Below are 27,569 nucleotides of genomic sequence, written 5' to 3'. Positions count from 1 at the left end.
ATTCCCTTCAAACACCTTTAAACGTTGTAAGTGGCAATAGATTTTCCAAAATATTATTTCTGTCAAATTTCTGGAGGTCCCAGCGCTGGTAGCTTCCCGTATTTTCACCACTCGTACACATATTTGTGTCCTTATTGGTGCAACTCTACGTTAGATTATTTAAATCTGCAGCATTCCACTTCAAACATCTTCAGATTTGTTTTAGAAAACGTGAAATTTTTTCGATTTCCGACGGTCTGTAGCGCGAAAAAATTTCTTCATCGAATCCCGGAACGCCCTGTATGACCGACAATTAACAATAAATTTACGGTTCCAGCTACTAAAATTGTTCCTGAACCTTCCTAACGCACAACTGGGACCGCACATTTACAGTTAAACCGTCGGGTTGTTCTAGAGCGGTCGCTTTATGCCGTCGTACAAACCGGAGTCTTAATATTGGGTTTTGTACGAACTACCGCTCCCACTTTTTACTACGTTGTACTTTTTTTTACTTTAACATCACAGTATTGAATTGTAGGATATTTATTTTGATTAAAGAAAAGTGCGTGCTCCTTTCCTTTTTGCTCAAAAAAAAAAATGAATCATTTTAAGGTCGATCCTTTGTATTATCAGAATATATTTTAATAATTTATTTTACCATCATCATTAGTCTTGTACTCACTTTTTAAGTAAGTTTTAATTAGCGTTAGAATTAAAAAGATTTTATTTTAATTGTTATACAAAATCGTGTGATACCTACTGATTAAATAAATAAAGAAATAAGTAACTCGACCCGTGCGTTTCCATGTTTAAAAACTGATTTATTCATAAAAACAGTCCAGTCTTGTACTTCTAAAATAAATATTTTCATAAATTAAGAATCGTCCATGATAAACTAATAGAAAAATATATGTATATATATTGGCTCCCGTCCGACGCTAAAACGGTGAGTTCATCCCTAGTTTCGTACCAAAGTCCAGTCTGGCCCGCTTCAAAAACCTCTTGTTTACCCTACAATCAAAACAATCGATTTTTCCTCAAATATTTTATCCGCTACTGCTGTACTCACATGATTTCTTGACTTTTGATCAATTCATTGACTAGCAAAACGGTCAGCGGTGATACCGCCGCAAAGATTATTACCCATAACGGTATCTTGAACTTCGCTTCTTTTCCAGGCGTTTCTTTAATGATGCTGAACGTTACGATTGTGTAAATCGATTGTACTACTATCCTGCAAAGGAACAAACGTGAAAACAATCACTCTCTCGTTAACTGATGATATTGCGGAAAACTACTCTGCAAACTAAATGCCCTGTCTAACATTGAATTACACCACCAGTATTTAGTAAATAGCTAAGATCATTCATCAGCAGAACCACCAGACATATATCAATTTTGAACTTATTAGTTTTCGTCAGTATGCTATAGGTGAGAGGACGAACAAACGATTTAGATATTTTGTATGTCTACTGATATATAAATGTCCTATAAAGTAATAAATGACGCCTACTGGTAAAGAGTGACCTACTAATTCATAGATGCTATAAAATGTTCGGGCCGTTACGTTCGCTTCTCACTACAGGGATCTCGGAAACGGTAAGAGATATGTAGTAGCTTAAATGGGACTAAAGTTTGCATAATCAGGGGACCAAAAAATTAAGGCTAACATGATTAGTTTTCCAAATATTTGAAAAAAAGAAGAAATTTTGGAAATCTGTTTTTGTTTCATTTCAGTCTTGTTTGAGATGATATTGAAAAAAGAAAAACACTTTCTCATGGCCACTTTTTGCCCTCTATCTAATGGCATAATCAATTTTTATATGTAACGTTTCGTCTCTCCAGGACCATCAACCTCATTTTTTTAAATATGACCTTGGAAATTTTATTAAATTTTTTGCAAGCCTTCGTAACCCCCAATACTGTACTGTCTCAGCCGGAACCAGATTCAGACGTTTTGTCTCGAAAAATTCATCTTCAGTGTATTCGTTCCAAATGTAATTTTTTATCTTTTCCAAAATATTTCGAAAACTAATCATGTTAGCCTGGGTTTTTTAAAGGCATAATGTTAGTCGCTTGATCATGCAACTTTGCCCCATTTAAGCTACTTCGTACCTCTTACCGTTTCCGAAATCCCTGTAGTGAGGAGCGAATTTGTAACAGTCTGTATGTAGAGTAGTAGTTGATTCCCACAATATAAATAGTTGAACAAGTTTATTTTGCCTGGTTTCATACTGTAGTCTGTTTAGAAATGAAAGAGAGTAATAAAAGCTTATTGTGTACGCAAATCGTAAATAAATGTAATACTGGTGCTTATATTCAATATTTTTATATTATGTATTATCGGTATAGATGAGGTGTACTTTTAAAAAAACTGTGTGACCGGGTTGTACTAAATTGTAGCAGGTAGCTAAAATTTAATCCCTGACAATCCGTCTTTGTCTATGCCGCTTCAATTTCTCAGTCCATTTCTGTTATAAGTAAACAATATAAAAACAGCATTTCAAAACATGAGGCTACTTTAAGCATCATAACCGGGTTAAGAGGGTTTTTAGTAATTCAAATAAAATGATTCAATATTATTATCAAAATATTTATTTAAATTTAATGAATAGACTTTTATTCCACACAAAAATATATGTATTTTGAAAATTCAAATTATGGTGAGTAAATGTAGTGTTGAATAAATGTACAATAAAGAAAATAAAAAAGTAGGTATATTAAAATTCATCTTCTGAATATTCTGATGAATTATCTTCATCTCCTAGATTGATAACGATAGGTTCCACAGTAACGTCAATTAAATCATCTATAACTACTTTTGACTTCCCTGTAGATGATTTTGGGGGATTTACATTAGGTCTGTTCCAACAAGAGTCAGGGATTGGTTCCAAACCATCAGAAATGTGCATCCAACTAATTCTTGCGATATATTCACTGAAGACACATTTAGAATTTAGCTGGCCAAACATTTCGAACGGTTGGGAACCAATCCCTGACTCTTGTTGGAACAGACCTATTATCTTGTTCATTTTTTGTTTCCTTTAAAAGTCTGTAGATAGTCGATTTTCCAATACCTGTCATTTTGGAACACTTTTCCACGATGTCGTCAACACTGTTGGTAGGATTTTGGTGTTTCAATGCATTAAATACATTTAATATAATAATCTCATTCTGAGACAGCGCACATCTTTTCACGCGTTTAGCAGGTACGTAATCTGATAAGTTCGACATTTTACACAAACAATATTATATCCACTGGCACAATAGTCCCTAAACACAAGTCGAATTTTACTCTACTGCACTAGCACGTCTTCGTATATTCAGCTCTAACACTGGATTGATCTGTCACAATACACTGGCTCCTGCCCTATGATGTATCCAGTAAAATATACTAATGTATACCCATTACCTGTTAGCATTAGTGTTACCCGATAATTACCTGAAACGAAATATTACCACGCCCATGGCCGGTTCTTAACTCGGGGTTTTATTACTCTCTTTCATTTCCAAACAGACTAGAGTCAGGCTTTCATAACACCTACAAATCAGTAGGTTACTCTGCCAGTAGGTATAAAGTATGTTTTGTATCAATAGGCATTGAGTAGCAATGACATATAAGATATGACGTATATTTGTAGGTTATATGTCACCAACGTGAAAATAATTACATTAAAAAACAATTTAAACAAACCGATATTTCAGATGTGTAGTGTAGATTCCGGATGATTTTTCCCAATGAATTCTAAGTTCGAAATAGAGGATATCAAAGATGATTTTTTGAAATTAAATTTTGGCCATATCTTTGTCGGAAAACGATATATTGCATTGAAATTTGGCGCTACTACATCAGTATTGTTAGTTCTTGACCACCTTGTAGAGGTCACTGGCTACAGCCTTGTCCGACGATATTTTAGAATATAACTCTTTGAAACAATATACTTACAATAAAGAAATTGCTGCTAGCCAATATAAATTGATAAGTGGCGATTTCCTGCGAATCAAACTCTCCCTATGAACAAATCCTGCTGAAATGATAACTAAGGAGAAAAAAAATGTGCTGTTACAATTGATAATTGTGCTCTTCATACAAACGGTTGTGTATTTTACGATGATATTTAACATGAAGAGATAAGAAATGGGTGATATCTAAGTTGAGACATTTGCAAGAAAAAAAAATAAACTGAAAAATAAAGGAGAAACGATCTTCCAAAGTTTACGACAATCTTAAAATGTTCTTTTCTTTAATGAGGACACAAAACGGAAGTGTTTAGTAATTTTACAGATTTGTTCAATTAAAATTACTTGGTGCTCTCAAAACGAATAAAATTATTTCCATGTCCAAAAGCAGCCGCTTAGGGAAGTTATGGTCTCATCCAAAACATGGACACTGAAGTATAAAGAGACTATAGGTGTAATTATTCTTAAAAAAATGTCTCAACCTTAAAATCGCCCTGAATTCTCGCCAGCTTACCAAAATGCAACAAAACGATGAAACTTATGATAAGCCTGGACGTTAACAGGGTCCACTCGTTTTCCTCCCACCCGCCCATAGACACCGAGTCGGTCAGTACGACCGGATTATAGAAAAAGGCACAAGTACAGTTGCCCAACATCGCACATCTCTCTTCGCAATGACTAGTAAGTATTCCGATATAGGACGCTAGGACTATGACTATAGTAGGAAGAAACTTGGTTCCGTAGCACCACATTATAAATATCGTTCCCTGTAAAAATAATTTTCGTACAATTCCTACTAAACTGTCATAAGAAACGTACATCCCAGTTCACCACGGCCTGGATCTTCCCCTGCGGTCTCTTCATCACCTCTTGATCCACCGGTTTGGCCAACAGAGCGACGCTTATCAGCGGCACCGCCACGCAAGAGAACCACAGTACCTGGCCGGTCGTTAGCAGCCCCGGCAACATGCATACGGTTGCCAGCACCTGCATCAGGCTGAGGCAAACGCAGCAGCACAGCCAAAACTGAACTGAAATAAAAATAGTTTTCTTTTAGAACTTTTGAAAGGCATATCGCCTTCTTTGAAAACTTTAAAATTTCTTCTGAAGATAAAAGTGTTACGTTTCTGGAAATGATAAGAAGTCTAAGCCTACAAAGTAGCAGCCAGTCTTGGCATCATTCAACCACTGAGAATTGAAGTTTTTTATAGGCCAGTTAAATTGTCGAAAATACCTCGCTTTTTTGCTAAAATTAGGTCAGTAAACAATGACACCTAAAAATTAGGAAGAATTAAGTAGAACTGAATGAACTACTTTATCCCAGCTGAATGTTAGGGCCTCATTTTCAAATTGGCGGCCAAAATTCGCAAAAATCAGTTTTTCTCATTTACAAACAAAACTAAACATTTTAGTCCAGCCCGATGTCAATTGATAAATAAATGTATTAGTTATTGCAAAAAAACGGCTTAAAATCGCATTTTTTTAAAACTTCTATATCTTCAAAACGGAAAAAGATTTTTTTATGAAACTTTCAGAATACGGAGAGTCCAACCAAATTACACTTGGAGAAAAAAAAATTGTTACCTGAACTTTTATAAGTGGAAATGCTATAATAAACCTAAAAAAAATAAATGCGTGGCAGGGGTGGCGGAGGGTTGATGTGGGGGGTTGAAAAGATATGAAAAATTGTATCATTTGGATTTCTGGCGAAAGTTAACGTCAAACAAAGAAGTATCAAATACAAAAGTTGTAGATCATCCAAAAATCTACAACTTTTGTAGAGTTCACTTTTTAACATTACCTCAAAATTTCCGAGAAAAATGCGAAAAACAGTTTTTTTCTGATTTTTCGTTTTTTACTTCTCATTTCCACAAAAATAATTTAATTTTGACGAAATTTGGTGAAAGTATACCTTTCTCTGTCTTAAATAACCTCAAATTTATTTAGATTAAAAAATCAAGAAGTTTCTGAGATATTTATTTTTTCGGCCTGGAACACTTTTTTTTCAAAGAAAAATGCTACTTAAAAAAATCATCATACAGAGTTCTGTCAGTAATAATTTTTTTCGTTTTGACATATACATTTTGGTGAAATAAAAAAATCTGTAATAACAGTTCAAAAACAAGCTCAAAAATGCAAAAAAATAAAAAATGACGCAACAATGAATTTTCAGTTATTGTTAAGGATTTGTTTAAATTTAAAAAAATTCAAAAACTGACTACACCATTCACTTTACGGAAAAAAAATACAAAAAAAAACTGTCTCAATGTTTGACCCAAAACTTTATTTTTGTACAGTATTGCTATAAACATCGAAGTCGAATTACAAATGCACAAATGATAAATTACCTCTGGATGATTTGAGATTTCAGCAATACAAAGTATTAACTGCAAAGTCCACTGTTGACGCAAAATCTAAAAATCCGAAATTTTGCAAAATCATTTTATTTTTTTTCTGGCTTTATTTGAAAACGAATTTTAAATAAATTGCATATTTATATTGCCACTTTTTTTGCTCTATCCAATGGCGTCAACATTTCTGCAATCCGACGTTTCGTCTTCGAGGGGCCGTCATCAGATTAATTTTGTTAAATATGTCGCTGCTATTTTTATGACAAAAACTAGTCATTTTTAATTCTGAATTAGATGATATTACTATTGTAAAAAGGTTTTTAGCTATCATTAAAAATTTTTCCTGAGTACGGCTCTGAACGCTTTCAAAATACCTGTATCTATTGGAGGAGAAAGAGAGGAGAGATTAAAAATCAATATAGCACAAAATATCCAACAATTTTTTTTAATCCATAATTTAAAAAGTTGTATCTAATAAAAAAATAATATGAATTTGTGAAATATTTTATTATTTCTAATTAGCATTGCTAATAGTAGTTAAAAAATTGTTGGATATTTTGTGCGGTATTGACTTTCATACTGTTATGATTTCATCCAATAGATATTTTGAAAGCGTTCAGAGCCGTACTCAGGAAAAATTTTAAATTATAGGTAAAACAAGCTAAAAAATTTTTAAGCGATTGTAATAGTAATATCCTCTATTTCAGAATTAAAAATGACTAGATTTTGTCATAAAAATAGCAGTGATGTATTTAAAAAAATTAACCTGCTGATGGCCCCTCGAAGACGAAACGTCAGATTGCAAAAATGTTGATGCCATTGTTTAAAGCGAAAAAGTGTAATTTATTTTAAAATTCGTTTTCAAATAAAGCCAGAAAAAATTAAACAATTTTGCAAAATTTCGGGTTTTTCTGGATATCTCCGGAACTACCCGGAATTTTAAAACTTTCTAAACAGCATATTGTTTGGTATAAAAAAACACAACTTTTTTCTCTTACCGCTTCCTAGATCCTAATCCTATCTCATCCTTATCTTGGACACACTGTATATCTATGAATTGATCAAAATAAAAAAAAAATAAGTACACTAATCGATCCTACGGAAAAAAAATATTATTTATTTTATTTATTCACTATTCGACTTATGTTTATAGCAATACTGTACAAAAATAAAGTTTTGGGTCAAACAATGAGACAGTTTTTTTTTGTATTTTTTCCATACAATTGAATGGTGTAATCAGTTTTTGATTTTTTTTTAAATTTAAACAAATTATCAACAATTACTGAAAAATTGCTGCGTAATTTTTTTTTTTGCATTTTTGAGCATGTTTTTTAACTGTGATTACAGATTTTTTTACTTCACCAAAAAGTATATGTCAAAACGAAAAAAATGATTACCGGCAGAATTCTGTACGTTGATTTTTTTAAGTAGAATTTTTCTTTAAACAAAAGTGTTTCAGGACGAAAAAAATGAAAAACTCAGAACTTCTTGATTTTTTTTATCTAAAAAAATTTGAGAATATTTAAGACAGAGAAAGGTATACTTTCACCAAGTTTCGTCAAAATTAAATTATTTTTGCTGAAATGGGAAATAAAAAATGAAAAATCAAGAAAAAACCGTTTTTTTGCATTTTTCTCGGAAATTTTGAGGTATGTTAAAAAAATGACCTCTACAAAAGTTGTAGATTTTTGCATGATCTACAACTTTTGTATTGGATACTTTTTTGTTTGACGTCAATTTTCACCAGAAATCCCAATGATACAATTTTTCATAACTTTTCAATCCCCCAAATCAACCCTCCGCCGCCCCTGCTCACACATTTATTTTTTTTTTTCGTTTATTATAAGCCCCTTTACCATTTCCACTTATAAAAAAAATGAGTTATTTTGATCCGTCTAGTAGTCCTTGGCAAGTAGAATAAGTGCATTTTTGTAAAATTGAAAAATATTTGATAGTTTTTGCAAAAATTGAGTTTTTGGAAAAAAAGACAAGTTTCAATAAATCATACAGTAATGTACTTATGTGAACCATCTTGGGCTTAAAATTTTCTCCAAGAGTTGTACTTTCCTCTGCAAATTGTGCGTGTATGGCAAAATAATTGAAAATATTCGAAAAAATCTACCGAAACTTTGACTTTTTTCGTAGTTCGAATTAAAATGTTACATTGTTTTGCGCATCTTACCCGAACTCCACAAGGTGGCGACAAAGTGCCGCGCCTCCATGATCAAATGATAAAACATGATGGGATCCTCGCGTTTGACCGACAGAGAACACGCCATCGAATTCAGTTCCCTTGAAATATCGACAGGGCCAAGGCAGTTACTAGGTTTATAGTAAACGTCCTTCTTCTGACACACCTGGGGGTAGAGAGGCTCGACGGACACACTACAAAAGTATCAGCGTGATAAAAAAAATTACTAATGTGAAGCGGCGAGCGGAAAAGTGACTTATACAACAAATACTTGCTTTTAATATACCTTGCGTCGGCTTGCATGAAAATGCCAGCGTTATCGCAATTCTCCGACGATCCCATAATGCACACTATCTCCCTGTACTCCTGCATGATTATCAGCATTTCTCTGATGGCGGTCGGTGTGCAATCGGTGAAAAGCGACACCAGCAGAGGAACGTTGTCTATAAGTTCTATGTGGGGCCTGATTTTCTCTATACCTCTTGGCAGTTTCGCCTACAAAGGAAAGTAAGCAAAAGTTTGGATCCTCCTGTATCTACATTAAAATATCTGAAGCTACAAAAATGTAAAAATTACGTTTGCAAAAAGTTAAATTTGGACCGCAAACCGTCTATACAGGGTGTAACTAAATAAGTGTAAAACATTTAAGGGGGTGATTCCTCATCGAAAATAAGGTAGGATCTTTCATATAAAGAAACTTCATTGGAGCATGCCTTGTTAAGATACAGCCCCTTAAAGGGGGTACATAAAATTTGTTTAACAATTTTTTTCACAAGCACTAAACAAGTTACAATATTGAAATTAACCTGACATTTTCTACTACCAAAAAGACACTTAGCCAGTAATTTATTTGGTTTACCCCATGGTTGTAAGGGGTGGAAAACGCAACCCCTAAAATTTATTTCCAACGTAATTTTTTGTCTTATTATTTTTTTACCATTTAAAAATTTATTTCCGATAGCCTGTTTCATTCTAAAAAAAAATGTCTCTTGAATTTTTTGCCCAAATTAAACCAGTTCGCAGCAAAAAATTATTTTACGAACAAGATACATATCGCCATAAAACGAAAATACGAAACTAATTTATCTAGTAGGCCGCCATTAGCGATACTGACAATTAAATTGGAATCAAGCTGTCAGTTTGTAAATTTTTGAAATTGAAGTAATACTAATTGTGTATTGTTCTGTTCTTAATTTGTTACTTTAATAATTCACTTGTTATTAAAATGGCATACACAAATGAGGAAATGGCTGATATGCATTACGTTTACGGTCTGTCGCAGGGGAATGGGTTAGAAGCTTCTACAAGATATGCTGAAATGTATCCTCAACGGCAGCATCCTTCACATAGAATATTTGTCTGACTTCATCAACGATTACGTGAATATGGTTCATTCAACAAAAGAACGCAGGATTGTGGTCGCCATCGAGAAGTAAGAACACCACAGCTTGAGGCAGCAGTACTTAATTTGATAGAAGAACAACCTACTACCAGTACTAGAAAGATTGCTTTCCAGCTAAATGTTGATCATATGACGGTATTTCGAATTTTAAAGGAACATCTCTTATACCCTTACCATCTGCAACGAGTACAGGCACTGTTACCGCGAGACTTTCCGAACCGTCTTGAATTTTGCAATTGGATGCTGGAAATGATTAGAAGAAATCGTGACTTTCTGAAGACGATCGAATTCACAGACGAATGTAGTTTTTCTCGGGACAAGATTATTAATTTTCATAATTACCACATATGGGCTGATGAAAACCATCACGCTATTGTCGAAACTAACCATCAAGAACAGTTTTCTCTTAAGGTGTGGGTCGGAGTTATTGGGGATTATTTAATTGGGCCTCATTTTCTACCTCCTCGATTAAATGGTGAGGCATACGTTCAATTTTTAAGAAAAGTGCATCCCCCCGTACTGCTGGAGGAAGTTCCTTTGGGCGTCAGAAGGGATATGGTTTTTATGCATGATGGGGCTCCCGCCCATTTTAGTCAAGTAGCACGTCAGCATTTAACTGAAACATATGCAAATCAGTGGATAGGTCGAGGAGGACCACAGAATTGGCCCGCTCGATCCCCGGATCTCAATCCTCTGGATTTGTCTACTTGGGGCCATTTGCAGCATTTGGTTTATCGTACTCCTGTTCGCGATGTAGAGGACTTAAGAAACCGCATTATCGATGCGTGCAGGGTAATTAGAGAGACTCCAGGAATATTTGAGCGAATACGTGGCTCAATGCGCCGACGTCTAGACGCATGCGTAATGTCTGAAGGTAGACATATTGAACATTTACTATGATTTCTACATGTTGTATGTTTTGTTATTATTAAATTAGTTTTGATTATTCCCCTTTAATCATTTAATGCAGGTAGTAACTACAAAATAACAGTAAATCCAGTCCGCATTTATGACGATGTATCTCTGTAGTTGTTCGTAAAATAATTTTTTACTGCGAACTGGTTTAATTTGGGCAAAAAATTCAAGAGACATTTTTTTTTAGAATGAAACAGGCTATCGGAAATAATTTTTTAAATGGTAAAAAAATAATAAGACAAAAAATTACGTTGGAAATAAATTTTAGGGGTTGCGTTTTCCACCCCTTACTACCATGGGGTAAACCAAATAAATTACTGGCTAAGTGTCTTTTTGGTAGTAGAAAATGTCAGGTTAATTTCAATATTGTAACTTGTTTAGTGCTTGTGAAAAAAATTGTTAAACAAATTTTATGTACCCCCTTTAAGGGGCTGTATCTTAACAAGGGATGCTCCAATGAAGTTTCTTTATATGAAAGATCCTATCTTTTTTTCGATGAGGAATCACCCCCTTAAATGTTTTACACTTATTTAGTTACACCCTGTATAACTTTGACGGACATTCTACCTACCCTGTTGCTCATATCAAAGTTGATGGGGGCGCTCTGCTCCGTACTTTCCGTCAGGTTACTCAGGGATTGCCAGTCGTGGGTCGTACTGTCGGCGTGCATAGTAACGCTACCGTGGCTGGACGAATTGTCCATCTCGCTCTGTTCGCTGGACCTCTTGGCGATATTGAACTTTTCAACTTCCGTATCGAATTTTACGATAGAGTGTTCCATATTTATCGCACTGGGGGCGGAAAAACTCATCGTTCGAGACGATTCTAGATTGCTAGTGAAAAGATAGTACATAATGTGAGTAAAATCACAAATTTACGTTTTTCAGATGCGTTAAAATTATGTAACTTTTTAATAAAAAAAAAATAAAGGATATTGTTAAAGTTACATAATTTTGTGATCCGACACCAAGTTGTGAAAAAGACACAGAAGCAATATGAAACAGCAAATAAGTTTACTTGTGACTTGTGACACGGCTTTTTATCATACTGTCTTTTTTTTTGCAATGAATATAAAATTTTAAATGAAAAATGTTTTCAAAATTTTTTGCCAGTCTGTTGTTCTTAGAGTGCCTTAATTTTTTGGCATTTTAATGTAAAATGTGTCAGTTGTTCAAATTACAAAATTGTTTGCAATACAGTGTATACTTTAAGTGGGTGATAGATTTTTATTAATCAGAAATATACTTTTTTAAAATCGAATATATTCGTTTTTCCAAACTGCACTTAAATTCTTGTCTACGCCGTCACTGGGCGCCCCCGAATCGGTTATATAAGCACGTTTATCAGTGTTGCCAGTTTACTTTTTAAATCAAACTAACGGAGTAGCAGAGAGCGAAACTGCAACGGAAAATAATTTTCCCATAAATAATTTTTATGCGACGTGTTATTTCAGTCAAGAATCCGGATGAAGCACAAAACACTAAAAAATAGTCGGGTGTTTTTTAAAAAATTTATTTTTTTCCATTATTTATTATGTTATTAATTGCAGGCAAAACTAATTTGTTTTAAAATAATTTTTTTTTGCCGTTTTATATAATGTTATGTATACAGGGTGATTCACAACTTATCCAAAAAAATTTGGGAATAGATGCGGCATGAGAAATGGAGTCAATATTGTAAAAATAATGTTAGTAAAATCCTTATAGTTTCTAAAAAAAAAATTATTGAAGTTATAGCACATTAAACCACTACATAGCTGGACAACTGTAGTCTCTAGCATCATTCGCAATACACGTGGAGAGCCATGTGACTCCTAATACTGAAATCCGTCGTTGCGGTAGTTTTTACCTGTTATCTGTGTTATTTACATCAGTTTTTTAGTAGTTAGTGTCAAAAATGGCTTGCGTGTATAGCAACTCAGAGTTGATGGATATCGTTTTAATTTATGGTGAAGCAAGACAACATTTGTATTATGGTGAAGTATTTGTGTTATGGTGAAGCAAGACATCATTTGTGTTAGTTCGTAGAAAGTGAGTAAGACGGACCCAAATGTGTTTACACGTGAGTGGATAAAATTTTGAACAATTGCTGTTGCAGCATCGGGTATGTCAAATGATTTTATTATTTAAAAACACAAATTAATTTTATTAATTAATAACGGCAAAAGCAGTTGAATTTGCCGATATAAAATAGGTGCGATAAAATTCTATTTACATATTTCTTTCCTTGCGATAGTTTTTGTCCGTTTTTATCACCACGCCATACCGGTCGCATTGTGCGAGGTCAGATTTTACAGTGGACCTGTTTCCAGTGCCGTGCAGAAGTGTATTTTTAAATCAATTTCGAACTGACCTTTTTGATTTTTTCTTACAAAATTGTATTTGTAAGGGTCCCCTGTACATCCAGGATTTTTTTTGGATAAGTTCTAAATCACCCTGTATAAAAAAACATACTAACTCATAGATTTCAAATATTTTCAAAATCGTGTCAAGCTTTCAATAAAAACTATTTGTTACTATTTTTTTGCAGCACTATGTTTAGTTTGTGAATCTCAGTGCCAATAACCTTTGACATCAATGAAATTTAGGTCAATTACAAACGACTATAGGTATAGTTGTTACGATATCAATTGGATCCTGTGAATCTTAAAGCACAGGACCGTCCGCACTTCTCTTGAATTTCTTCCTATGCTTTAGCCATGATTTGTCTCATAATATATACTCGAATAGCCATTGGGCGAGTCCAGTATTGGTAGACCAGTCCGCCTGATGTAGAATCAACGGCGGCGCGCTGGTCGTCAAAGCAAACCTGTATTGGTCCACTAGGTCGTAAATAATTTTTTGCATGGTATTCTATAATTAGTTTGCCCTCTGCTAATGGATGGTTTATAAAGATAAAAAACTTGACGTGTGGTAATTATGGAATCACGACGTATAGTTGCACTTCAGGAAGATTATTTTCAAAAAATTAGAGAATATCGTCAACTAAATAGGAATATAACTCGGAATATAGTATATCTAGACGACACAGGGCAAAATTTTTCTGAACATCTATGGATTCCGTAGAGTTTATGAGTTAAATGTTTTTATGCGGTTCCAACTGGTATCGTAACGACTATAACTGGGCAAAGGAAAATCAATCGATTGTGTGACCGCTTCATTTTAATCCATTTGTTTTAGTTTTCAATTTATCGATATATGACAACATTTTTGTAATTTAGCGACATTTTATGTGAAGTATTCGCTTTTATCAGAATCAAAAGTTGATGATGAAGAAGTTAATTGAGAAGTATGATAATGCATTTAATAAGTTTTAATTTCGTAGTGAAATTAAAGTCCTATTTACTGAAGTGTCTTATGTAGTAAAGAGCATTTTGAAGTAATTTATTTCAGTGTTTAATGATGTGTGAGTGTGTGTGTCTGTGTGTCGGTGTCTATGTGTCGGTGTCTGTGTGTCGGTGTCTGTGTGTCGGTGTCTGTGTGTCGGTGTCTGTGTGTCGGTGTCTGTGTGTCAGTGTCTGTGTGTTGATGTCTGTGTGTCGATGTCTGTGTGACGGTGTCTGCCTGTCTCTCTCTCTCTCTGTGTATGTGTGTGTGTGTGTGTTCATTGTTAAATTTCTGTGTGATATGAAAAATCATGTATACTAATCAAGAAACGGATAAAAAATAAAAAAACATCAATTGCACGACGGAATTTAAAAAAATTTATATGCATATCTAAAGGTTAAAGGTAGCCTCTGCTTAAATATGACCCCCAATCAAGTTACACACTGTATTTTAATCAAGTAAGAATTCAATTTTAAAAAATTAATATAATACTATTAGTCCTACACTATTTTTACACCAGATTAAAAAACAACTAATCACATACTCTAATATTCAGAAAAAGTTAGTTGGCTAAGGTACAGTACTGTAAGGATCCAAATTTACAACTCCTTCACCCCCGAGCACACAAGTAAACCACATCGATCTACAAACTACTATGTCCCAATGTAAGATGGAGTGTGTGTGGTGTAGATTTCCAATACCTATCGAGCAAGTAAGATTTGTCGTCGAACGTGGGCGAGTTCGGTATCTTCCTCACGCTCTGAGACAGACGCCTTTGCCTCTGAACTGGGGGGCTAGTGTTACACTCCATTTGTCCGCTATCCCGCCTGTGGTCGCCCCGTTGTTAAAAGTAACATTCAGAGAAACACATAAAACATTTAAGTAACAGAGAAGGTTAGTACAGATCAGGTGGAATGAGTCGTTTTACAATGGTTTGATCGGAATGAGCGAATTGTATAGGAACAGAATTTGTTCTTTGGCAATAAATAATTGAAATGTGTAGAAATACAACACATGCACATGCACAGTCTTCTGATCGTTGATTTTTTTTAACGCCATTCATGGAAAAGCTTTTTAGAATTATTGTTATAATCAAGGAAATTTGAATTCAATTCTCAAAGTTAATGATTTTATTAAGAAATGAAATCATGAAAATAAAAAATTAAAGTAGTTTTTCATAGAACAAGAATCAATTTCAATGAAAAACCGATTATTTAGATACTTTTTTGACTTGAATACATCTATTAATTATTATTATTGCATTTTTTTTTATTTATTTAAATCCCAAAAATTGTGATGTAAAGAAAAAATTTGATGATTTGATCGTAACTTTCGAACACATAAACCAACTGAGCTGAACGAAGTGCTGATGGGACACTAAAATGAGACGCAACTATACTCGAGAGAATTATAGGCAGTAAAACCATAAATCAAACTATAACAAATAATTATTAATATTCTCTAAATGTGCCATTAATTTTGCTCAGTGTTTTGATAACATTGTTACAAACACGTATTTTCATCTTTGCTTATCGTGTACACAAAGAGAAACGACTGAGGCTACAAGGTTTGACTCCTTGAAATCCCACCCTGTCTCAGCCAGGCATGTCAGTGCTTGTCATAAGCATACAAATGGGAAAGACGTGTTATTATCTTCACGTTTTAGTTAAATATCGTTAATATTATTGTATTAAAGTGAGTTAATAAGCGTTGTTAAAAATGGAATTGGGTGTGAGTGTTAGTAACTAATCCGATAATCAGTAGTAAACGACCGAATTGAAGAGAGTAAGAGCTTTGTATAATAAACAATGTGTATTGGGGAATTTTAGCACCAAACGAGTGAGTGATGCTGTAGAAATGTGGAATTCTTTGACAAAAGGGCCTGTCATGTTATATCGTGCGTTAACAAATGGTGATAACGTAAAAAAGTGAAATACTTGGCTGGAAAAGAAATTAATTGACAATGACAAATATGCGTTTCATAGAAGACTCTCAGATTTTATTTCAAAAATAATAAAACGGAATAATAAAAAAGATTGTTCCTAGGTTGTCCCGAAAAGTTTTACTTTATACTATGCCTGGAATGAATTTTTGTTTTTCTATGAAATTAAAAAAAACGTGGTCTTAACTTTTGGCGGCACAATATATTAAAAAAATTCGAAAAATGTCATATTTTTCTTCCTATTTAATTATGTATCCTTTCAAGAGTTGATTTTTGTTGTTTAAACAACAATTAAAGTATAATTCAAATATTATTTACTGTTTAAAATATAAGCAAATGAGAAATTAACTCATTATATTACAAAAATACTAAATTATAGTACAAAAATTCGACCAATATTTAAACAAGCGCCAGAGCTCTCCTAATTGACGGATTCGAATTTTTCAAAAAAAGTTTGAAAGCTTGAGAGCCCTTCTATATGTGATTCAAGTATCTAAGGGCCATGGCTTTTGCTGTGCAAAATTTTGAAAATTTGCAAATTTTCTTTCAAAATCTATCGAACCGTTTTTGATGAAATTTGGTGTGATGATTCTACATAACAAGAACTTTTCTTGAGCTAAGTATGAAGGTCCTATACCCAACTTAAAGACCCCAAAAAAATTCCCTAAATAGTAATGTTTTTTAACCCCATTTTTGGCAATTTTTTAGATTTTTACAATAATCATGATTCCTTTGATTTGTAACTAGTCATATTTTGTAAAATTTAATTACAAATATTTTTTCCCTCTCCTATTTTCGCCTAAAATCAACTCTTGAAAGGATACATAATTAAATAGGAAGAAAAATATGACATTTTTCGGAGATTTTTAACATATTGTGCCGTCAAAAGTTAAGCCCACGTTTTTTTTTTATGTGTGTATAGAAAAATTCTCATAAAGCCAAAAAGCCAAAAATCTCCGTAGATATACGATTCACTCAAACATGGACTCTTTGAAACAGATACCGTCTGGACTAGGTTTGCGGGTCTCTAGAATCTAAAAAAAACCTAAATGCTAAATATAAATGAGAAAAAAATAACTTCCAGAAGAAGAACTTATACGATTATCCACGAGGGTGTAGATTACCTTGATATAAAATTTAATTGAGGATATCGGGGTCTAAAGTGGGCCAAAATAAATTTAAATGGGAAAAAAATTAATAACTCGGAGGTGACGTTTGGCAAACAATTTTTTTTTGGTTTTTTCTGACTTGGAAACGACTTTTGGAAAATGCAAAAAGAACAAAATAAATCAAAAGAGCTTGTGAGGTTTGTATGAGGAAGTTTATTTTTCTGAACCTTCTAAAATGATACTCCTATGGAACATTCCGCGTATGCCTTACCCGTTGCGTGGACTAACATGTTGAGAATGAGTCACCGCCTACTATTTTGCCACTGATGGCTTATATCTCAGTAATCAGAAATCGCAGAGAGGTGAATGCGCCCCATTAGAATCATCTTGAAGAGATAAATCTAACGTGCTAGGTCCCAAAGCGACAGCTTTTGAAATGGCCAATATATAGCCCCTGTACTTTAAAAAACAATATGTTATGAACGTTTTGATGTCTCATTTGTCAAAACCGGTAACGGAATTTAAAAATTACATCAACCCTGTAAAGTTAATTTCAGTTTAGAGCACAATAATTCACTACAATTTCACAATTAGAGGGTAAATATTAATAATCTACTCAAGCAATCTCGTTTTACCATTCCCTACAAATAAATTTTTAGCTAAAGCATTCAAATTTCTTACTATAGAAAACCAAAGTTCATGCAAAACTTAAAAAACTAACATGCGTTGTTAAAAATCATTTCTACCGTCCAAATTCAACATGCAATATAAAATATCAGCGGTCTCACCTGTTCCTCTCACTTAAAAGAGAAATGTGGCAGTTCCAGCCGCTCTCCAGCCCCATTTTCTCGCTGAACACCCTCGACCTCAGTTCGTTCTCCTTACTGAAATGCACGAACCTTATGCACGCCCGCTCCAGTTGTTCTATAAGTTGAACCTAAAAAGCAACTGTAGTCTTTAATTTCGACAACGGCAAAGTCGAAATGAGACCGACATACCATGTCCGTCATCGCTTGGTATTGCATGGTCACCATCCCGATGAAAATCTGGTTGCACTGCATCTGAAAACAACTTTCGGCATCCGACACGTTGCCGACGATGGGATAGTCGTTATACAGAAGGGAGTCTGTAATAAAAAAAAAATGTTCGAACGGCAACACCAGGAGCGGTTTCTTAAAAATATAGAGAAATTGTAACGTTTGAACATTTCTTAACTTACCGGTGCTATAAAACTGCGCCGCAGACTTGATCTTCGGCTCCAATACGCTCTTACAGTCCCACTGGGCGGGCGTGGGGCTCCTGTGGTTTATATACAAATGCCGGGAGTCGCTGGGAAGCTCCAGGTACACCGTGCTCAATTTGCCGTTAACGCACTTGGTAAGCGGCCTAAAAACAACCCATTTCGAAAAGTTACGATCAGTTATACGATGCGTACCTATAGGCGAACGCGGTACAATACGCCGTCAGGCTGCTCCTCTGGTAGAAGTCTTGGATCTTCTTCCTGTCGGATATCATCAGCGGCATCAGGTCGTGCCCATCCCAATAATCGACGCATGAATCCAGGATTATGTCGGCGGTGCCCTCGGAGAGCAACTGAATGTTACCGGAGGATAATTCTTTAACGACAACCGCGAACATGTGTGGGAACGGAAATTTCAGTTTCGTCGACAGTTGCAGGGAACGTGCGTATTTATTGTCTCTTCTGACCATTTCTGGTTGCTGAAATACATACATAATACAGGGTGCGGCGCTTAATGATCCCTCTGGTGTTGGCTTAGAAATCAAACATATTTTAAAGTCGGTATTGGTTACAAATATACAGGTTCGGAAAGCCCCCATGGTTCATCGGCCGTTACGTGAGAGCGATAAAGTAAGTCATAGAAATCCGTGCGATAGAGGCGATAATGAAGGCGTCTCATAGTCACCGCCCGTTTCGCCCTTCCACAAATAAGATCCACTTCCGCTTGTAATTCAGCGACCGGTGGTCATCTTTATTTTCGTTGTTTGCCTTTTCTTTAATAGATGTCACTACTTATACAATTCAGACGCCCGTATTCCGATATGTTAATACAATCCGTTAACAGCGGGCAGCACAATTTCTCTAAGGTGAGATTTTTTTGGAATTGGGGAAATAGGGAATTTTGCTTTATTTCTTGGAATAATAAAAGTATACTTAAATAACAACTAAATGAACATTAAATGCAGCTGAGCAATATACTCCATTTGAGTAACTTCTCAGTAGGGGAAACAAGGTCACTAGATTTACAAACAGAGGTATCTACTAGCTACTGTAAAAAGTTTTCTGTTACGTGTTGTGCTGCCCTCTGTTAACGGATTGTATTAACATATAGGAATACCGAAGTCGGAATTGTATAAGTAGTGATAGCTATTACAGAAAAGGAGCGCCATTATTCCATGGCTAGAAATTGGCCTCAATGATTTGGGATCGAAGGGGATTATCCCTCTTTATCACAGAAAAGGCAAACAACGAAAACAAAGATGACCACCGATCGCTGAATTACAAGTGGAAGTGGATCTTATTTGTGTAAGGGCGAAACGGGCGGTGACTATGAGACGCCTTCATTATAGCCATCCTTCTCTATCGTACGGATTTCTATGACTTACTTTATCGCTCTCACGTAACGGCTGATGAACCATGGGGACTTTCCGAACCTGTATGTATATACAGGGTGGCCAAATGAAAACGAAACAGAGCCATTTTCAGGAACTACGTCAAGATTGCAGAAAAGCGCTCAGACCCGTCGATTTTAGATTAAAGGGGGACATTCTTTGCTGATATTTTTGACTCCGCCACTTTCATCCCCAAGCAAGGGTAAGCATCACCCCAAAATATTTAAATGGCATTGGGGATTGAGTAATATTTCTTTTGAAAGCTCTTACAATTCTTTTTACAGCAGATTTTAAATTTTATAATTCCGCCCAATACTTATTAAGAATTTTGATTTTAAAGTTGAAACTTATGTACAAACGATTAGTAACGGTAAAAATGCCAGTCATTCGAGTTAAGTACGCCAATGGTATAAATTTAGTATTTCTTGCGTTACATTGGTTTTTGGCGATTTGTTCACTTTCGTAAAAAAAAAACACAATTGTAAAAAACAGAAATGAATGCTACACACACACAATTAACGTAAAATTAGTGGATTCCAAATTATTTTCTAGTATTATTTAGAAGCGTTGGTTGGTAGTTTATTTAATTGTTTTTGAAAATTAAACACTATGGTTTTATTCCATTGCGGAAAGGGTAGATTTGGCTTTACTTTATGAACAATAAATGTGCGAATAGAACAGCTCAGCTATTTAATGAGCAACATCAAGATCGACATGTCAGGAGGGAAGTATGTTCTAGAGTTAGTAAAAAAATTTCAGGAGACAGGGAACGTAGCCAATAAAATAAAGTTAATGAAGCTAGTGGTTGCAGTTTCGTTACAAGTTCATCTTGATCCTACATTAAGTACGAGGCAGCTGGCGTCTGTTCCTGGGATCAATCGAACTGGCATACAAACCATTTTGAAGAAGAATAAATTCCATCCATACAAAATACATTTAGTCCAGGAACTTCATGAGGATGATTATGACCGCCGTTTGTAATTTTGCGATATAATGAGTGAGCGAGCAGGGAACGACCCACAGTTCCTTTTTGACATCTGTTTTTCTGATAAATGCAGTTTTTTCTTGAACGTGACGGTAAATCGTCACAATTGCTGCTATTGGTCCGATTCAAACCCAAGAGTTTTTCACGAGGTGCACACACAGCAACCGGAAAAATTAAATGCATGGGCTGGAATTTTCGGTGACCGACTGGTGGGTCCTTTTTTTCTACCTCGTAATTTGACTGGCCAAATGTATTTGCAATTACTGGAAGACGCTATTGACCCTGCCTTGACTGATATTATCGAAAATGTTCCAGAGTATGATGGAGATCATTTGATTTTTCAACAGGACGGTGCTCCTCCGCATTATGCGTTAATTGTCCGTCAGTATTTGGACCAACGTTTTCTACAGAATTGGATTGGGAGAATGGGCAGCATTGAGTGGCCTTCACGATCACCGGATTTATCGCCCCTTGATTTATTTTTGTGGGGATACCTAAAAAGTAAAATCTATAAAACACAGCCAGCGTCGCTGGAAGATTTGCGTCAAAGAATCTTCGACAAATGCCGTCGAATCACTCCAGAAATACTTCGGAATGTGCGGAAACGTTTCGAACAAAATCTTTATTCTTGTATAGAAGCGGGCAGTGTCAACATTTAATCAACTAAGTAAGCAATTAAACATAATTTAAATTTTAAAATGTAAATTTTTAACAAAGTATTGGGCGGCATTATAAAATTTAAAGTCTGTTGTAAAGAGAATTGTAAGAGCTTTCAAAAGAAATATTACTCACCCCCCAATGCCATTTAAATATTTTTTACTCTTGCTTGGGGGTGAAAGTGGCGGAGTCGAAAATACCAGCAAAGAATGTCCCCCTTTAATCTAAAATCGACGGGTCTGAATGTTTTTCTACAATCTTGACGCAGTTCCTCAAGGGCTGTTTGCTGTTTCGTTTTCATTTGGCCACCCTGTATAATTTGTATCTTCATACAGTGTATAGAAAGAGAAATTATCAGCACTGCACAGTTTTATTTCTCAATTTATTTATTTCCTGCTTAGTTGTTTCATTTCATATCATATGCGTGCAAATAAGAAAAACGTGTTATTATTTTCACTCATTATTCCAGTGTGTTTTTAAAAATTGAATGGCAAATTTAAGAAAATCTACAATGCTTTTCACAGATTTTAAGTGTTCTTAACAAAGTGTCCATCAGAAGTCTGTACCACAGATCTACATGTTGAGAACAAGTCGCTATCTACAATTTTGGAACTCTGGTACTATATTCTCCACTTACCAAATGCCTAAAAGTAGATAACTGTTCCTCCAACGAAAATATCTTCTGCGCCTGATCCATGAACCCTATCTCCTTTGCCAATTCGCAGAGACACCTCCTGTTGGTCACGGGCACTAGATTCTCGTTGTAGATCGCCTCGCAAGTGATGTGGGAACAAAAAGCCGTATAGCATTCCTTTAAAAAACTAATCGGCTTCCAAAATCGGCGACGGCTTAATAATAACAATACTAACCTGGGTGTCGTAGTTACACGTGTTCAACAAGATAGCCAGACCCAAAGGCTTCAAAGACGGAAGATACTTTTGCCAGTCGTGGTCGTCGAAATGCAGCTCAAAGGGATGGTTGTGATTGGGCGTGAGATCTAGAACTTCGGCGGTGGCGCTAATTGGGCTGTCGGGATGGAAGCTGTAGTTCGGCGGTGCCGAGCTGTCCGCGTCGTTTGAGAGGTCGTTTACGTTGCCCAAACTGAAACAATATGCGGCTAGGAGGGTGATAAAGAAGATATAATATAAATTATGTACGTTTTTATATCGGAATAAATTAAAAAAAGGAAATGAAAAGTTGTAGAACTTATATTTATTGCATACAATTATTTGACAACTAGTCTACAGGGCCTATGTTATGCACCCCATCTTCAGGTCACTTTTAAGGAAATCGTATTTTAATTTTGATAAACAATGTTTAAGTCAAAATGTCAAAGCGGTGAAAACAGTTTTTTGTGGCGCTGTTATTAGAAACAATTTTTTTTATATAAAGAAGTTTTAGTTATTTGCAAGGGTCTTATTAAAATTTTTGTGACATATATGCAACTCATTATTCGCACAATTGAAGGTAATAAAAATACTGTAACTCCTACAATTAAAAAAAGTTTCAATCTTTTATAACGAATGTAGAATAAAAAATGCCGCAACTCTGCCATTTTTTATTTGATTTAAAAAAATTAAAGATCGACGATAATGGCTCTAAAAATACTACAAACACAATATAATTTTTTTTAAAGAAAATGATATTTGTACATGTATTCACTTAATATCATTTGGTATTTTTTCCTAATCTAACGATATATGATTAAATAAAAAAATATGTATCACTTTTTTCGCTTTGTAAATAGACCAGACGGTATCCATTTCAAAAAGTCCATATTTGGGTGAATTGTATATCCACGGAGATTTTTGGCTTTTTGGCTTCAAATATCACTAGAAATGAAAATTTTTCTATGCACATAAAAAAAAACGTGGGCTTAACTTTTGGCAGCACAATTATGTATCTTTTCAAGAGTTGATTTTAGGCGAAAATGGAAGAGGAAAAAATGTTTGTAATAAAATTTTTTACAAAATATAACTAGTTACAAATCGAATGAATCATAAATTATTGTAAAAATTGACAAAAATGGGGTTAAAAAACATTACTTTTTAGGGAATTTTTTGGGGTTTTTAAATTGGGTATAGGACCTTCATACTTGGCTCAAGAAAACTTCATGTTATGTAGAATCATCATACCAAATTTTATCAAAGTCAGTTTGATAGATTTTGCATAATTTTGCAATCCAAATTTTGAAAAAAAAATTCAAAATTTTGCACACCAAAAACCAAGTCCTTTAGATACTTGAAAATTTAATCACATATAGAGGGGCTTTCAAGCTTTCAAACGCTTTTTGAAAAATTCGAATCCGTCAGTAGAGCTCTGGTGCTTGTTTAAACATTGGTCGAATTTTTGTACTATAATTTTGTATTTTTGTAATATAATGAGTTAATTCCTCATTTGTTTATATTTTAAACAGTAAATAATATTTGAATTATACTTTAATCACAAAATAAATGATGATTAAATTAATAATTAATTAATTAATTAATTAATTAATTAATTATTAATTTTCGACATACATATTTTGAAAATAATTGTTGTCTAAACAATTTTAAAATACTTAAATTTTGTTTTTGATCTTTGAAAAACAGTATATAAGTTTATGCACTTACCTTTGATGCAATAAAAAAATAAAGTTGATAATTAAACTAAGTTTAAAGATAAATAATTATCAGACTATTGAAAGACCAATAATTATTAACGATAGGCATTTGAAAATACGCTAATTGTTTTTTATTAAATCGCGACACATCGATTTAAAAAAATAATCATCAAAATCGGACCTCTAGAAGCTGATATTAAAAATTTTTAAGCGCGTCGCAGCTTTTAATTCGCCAATTCAATTTCGAGCAGGCCGAAGCGGCCGTGCTCTCTGCTTCCCCCACCACCACCACCCGTACGATTTTCTTGAATTTCTCGCTTGCATAAATAACTTTTAAACACGTTTTAAAGTAAGTTTCCAATGAAGCTAAGTATTGCAAAATTAGACCTGATAAGTACTCGGAATACCAAAGGTATTTTTTGCAAAATTTGCCCAGATGTTCCAGTACATTTAGTGTAAATGACGGTTAACTTTGATCGGCTATAACTACGTAACTAATTGACTAATCGATCTGTTTTTTTTTAAAGAAGCGTCTTTCCAATACATTTTAAAACCTGCTTTAAAAAATTTGATTTGGTTAAATATTCACAGTTATTCTAATTGTTTATAAGTACAAAATGTTTAAACAAGCGCCAAAGCTCTCCTAATTGACGGATTCGAATGTTTCAAAAAGCATTTGAAAGCTTGAGAGCCCTTCTATATGTGATTAAATTTTCAAGTATCTAAGGGCCTTGGTTTTTGCTGTGCAAAATTTTGAAAATTTGCAATTTTTTTTTCAAAATTTGGATTGCAAAATTATTATGCAAAATCTATCAAACCGATTATGATGAAATTTCGTGTGATGATTCTACATAACATGAAGTTTTCTTGAGCCAAGTATGAAGGCCCTATACCCAATTTAAAGACCCCAAAAAAATTCCCTAAAAAGTAATGTTTTTTAACCCCATTTTTGGCGGTTTTTCGATTTTTACAATACTAATCATGATTTTCGCCTAAATCAACTCTTGAAAAGATACATAATTAAATAGGAAGAAAAATATGACATTTTTCGAATTTTTTTAACATATTGTGCCGCCAAAAGTTAAGCCCCGTTTTTTTATGTGCATAGAAAATTTTTTATTTCTAGTGATATTTGAAAGACAAAAAGCCAAAAATCTCACCAAAACCAAAACAGATACCGCCTAGTTTAAAATGAATTTGGGCAATAAAACACATTATATATAGAAAAAAAAATGCCTATTATTAAGGAATCTTTAAAGTAGTGCGATAATCCTTAGATAGTGTTAGTTGGTAAACAATTTTAATATTTTCGAATGACTAAAATGTTTTGTGCAATTTAAATGAAAATGTGTATACATGTCACATTGTGACATAACTTTAGCATTTATCACATATTTTACATTACTATGGAAGATAAACAAGAAAATGTACCTGCAGAATTCAAATATGTTAACAATAAACATTGAAAATCTTCAAATATTTCAATTACTCTATTTTAAATAGCTTATTTAAACGTGTATAAATATTAAAGGAATTTTTAGATTCAATATAAACAATCTAATTTATTTTTATCGCATTCCAGGTAACGCTTGTGGTTACACAAAGCAATTACGTTATCACATTTTAAATATTAATTGTTTTTTTCGTAATTCTATAACTTTTATTCCATACCATAAACCATCGTTTACTACCATATTATAAAATTGGCAAGGGAGAGATTAATTGTTACGATACCAATAAACTTGCTTAATTTGAAACGAAGCTTTAATAGTACAAGTTTGGACAGCATAAAATCTATTTTTTCTTACCTGGAGGAGGGAGAATCTTCCATATTGTTGTGTAGGAAAAATACTTTTTCTGCAGTCGGATTTGGCCATGAAAGAATGCCCTTTTTATCGATACATCCCAAAGCCTAAAATAAAAAAATTATTAATATATTTCTGAAAATAATATAATAAAAAATACAAAAAACGTTTACTTGCCGTGACCGATCCAAGCACATGTAAAATGTTAGAAGATCTAGTCAAAATTTCCGGTTTTCCTTTAATAATCGCTTTAAAGTTCGCACAAAGTTCTCTTCGACTGATTTTAAGCTCCCTATGATCCACTATATTATTATCTGCGTCTTCCTCCAAAGGATTCGAGTTTGTTTCAAACACCACAGTAACGTCAAAAATCGTCTTAAACCTGAAAAATATGAATACAAATTGCAAATTATTCCCTTAATATGACAATTACCTTGCCATTCCTACGTAGTTCGCAACATTCCACACCAACGGGAAGACCAACGGCAAGAGCGGCAGAATCACATTACTGGGAACGATAAATAAAGTATTCGAAACCAAATACCTCCCTAGGTATTTGTGAAAATAAAAATACCTAAACAAATTGACTAACAACACTAAAATAAACGTAATGGGTAGAAGGACCCTTTCTATAACCTTTATCGTAACTAAATGCCTCTGCTGGTTCAGCTGGGTTATGGGCTTGTCGAGAGCCTGTTCTAAAAAGACTTTTAAGTTATTCAAGTAAGGCGTTTCTAACAGGCGATATTTCTTCGGTTCTAACGGTTTCCGAGACTTGGGAGCGCTAAAAATTTCATTAGCGTTCTGGATAGACGGGGAGTAGACTTCTTTGGCATGTAACAAGGGGCATTCCGAGTGTTTCTCGATAGCCTCGCAGTACCCAGGACTGATTTGACCTAAAAAACAATAAAAGCATTATTAAATAAACCCGCAAGGCAATCGTTTTCCATACCTGGTCTCATCAAGATAATATCGTCCTTGACGAGCAAAGCCCATGGTAAATTGACTAACTTATTATCTCTGTACGTCCACTGTAAGGTGATACAAGGCGACAGCGGTGAACACAAATTGGGGTAGTTATCGCCAGTCCAGTAAATACCATTTATTTCCTTCTTCAACTTATTTAACACTGATCGAACTCTGTTAGGAATCTCGTTATGCCTTAGTCTATTATCGTATAATTCCAAAGCAACGTTTATAACTATTAACGTTAGAATTGGCAGTGCCTCGTAACCAGCTACATTATCACCCTCCAACAGATAACCAATAAGGAGAGATAATGCTGCCCAAACTCCAAAGCAAACTGACACAATGTTAATGGTTGTGTGCCGGCTCTTATAGGATAAAGCATCTTTTACCCAAGACTTTGATTTTCTAAAACAAAGACAAGTGATGGCTATAGCTTCGTATCGCCGCTAACAGTTAAAGGTAATAACCTTTGTTTTAAAATAATTTTTAATTTATACACAAATGAACCCAACAAACAAATTATTAGGTAACAGGTTAAACTTACCTGGACTTCTGGGAATGTTTGTACTGTTGCAGAACACTGTCGATTTCAACATAAAGTTTATTTAAGGCATCTCGGGTGTTCAAACCAGTGTCTTCATTTGGAATTTCCATATTTCCATGTTTTTTAAGATAAATTTTAAGGTTATAACCTTACTTTTATTTTCTGCCATATATAACCACAGACTCACAATAATACCAACTT

At 34.2% G+C, this 27,569-nt stretch overlaps 1 protein-coding gene across 2 annotated transcripts; it reads right to left on the bottom strand.

Moving 5' to 3' along the window:
• Positions 1-173: 173 nt before the first annotated feature.
• On the bottom strand, positions 174-27,550 carry LOC108911269 (transmembrane protein 94). 2 transcript variants are annotated; one of them, XM_018716165.1, is made up of 20 exons: positions 27,369-27,550; positions 26,808-27,229; positions 26,289-26,751; positions 26,033-26,237; positions 25,859-25,962; positions 22,318-22,549; positions 22,086-22,259; positions 18,611-18,894; positions 18,395-18,561; positions 18,174-18,301; positions 17,964-18,112; positions 14,826-14,951; positions 11,370-11,631; positions 8,768-8,976; positions 8,473-8,675; positions 4,759-4,970; positions 4,454-4,706; positions 3,926-4,019; positions 1,049-1,213; positions 174-990 (listed from the first exon to the last, which is right to left on the bottom strand). In XM_018716165.1, the coding sequence occupies exons 1-20, from the start codon at positions 27,476-27,478 to the stop codon at positions 918-920; spliced, it is 4,035 nt and encodes a 1,344-aa protein (XP_018571681.1). In that variant the 5' UTR covers positions 27,479-27,550; the 3' UTR covers positions 174-917. The 2 variants fall into 2 exon arrangements, with proteins under 2 accessions (XP_018571681.1, XP_018571682.1); XM_018716166.1 differs by lacking the exon at positions 14,826-14,951.
• Between the last annotated feature and the right edge of the window lie 19 nt (positions 27,551-27,569).

Source organism: Anoplophora glabripennis, unplaced genomic scaffold (assembly GCF_000390285.2).
Source record: "Anoplophora glabripennis isolate ALB-LARVAE unplaced genomic scaffold, Agla_2.0 scaffold353, whole genome shotgun sequence".
NCBI lineage: Eukaryota > Metazoa > Arthropoda > Insecta > Coleoptera > Cerambycidae > Anoplophora > Anoplophora glabripennis.
This window is presented reverse-complemented; position numbering and strand designations above follow the sequence as displayed.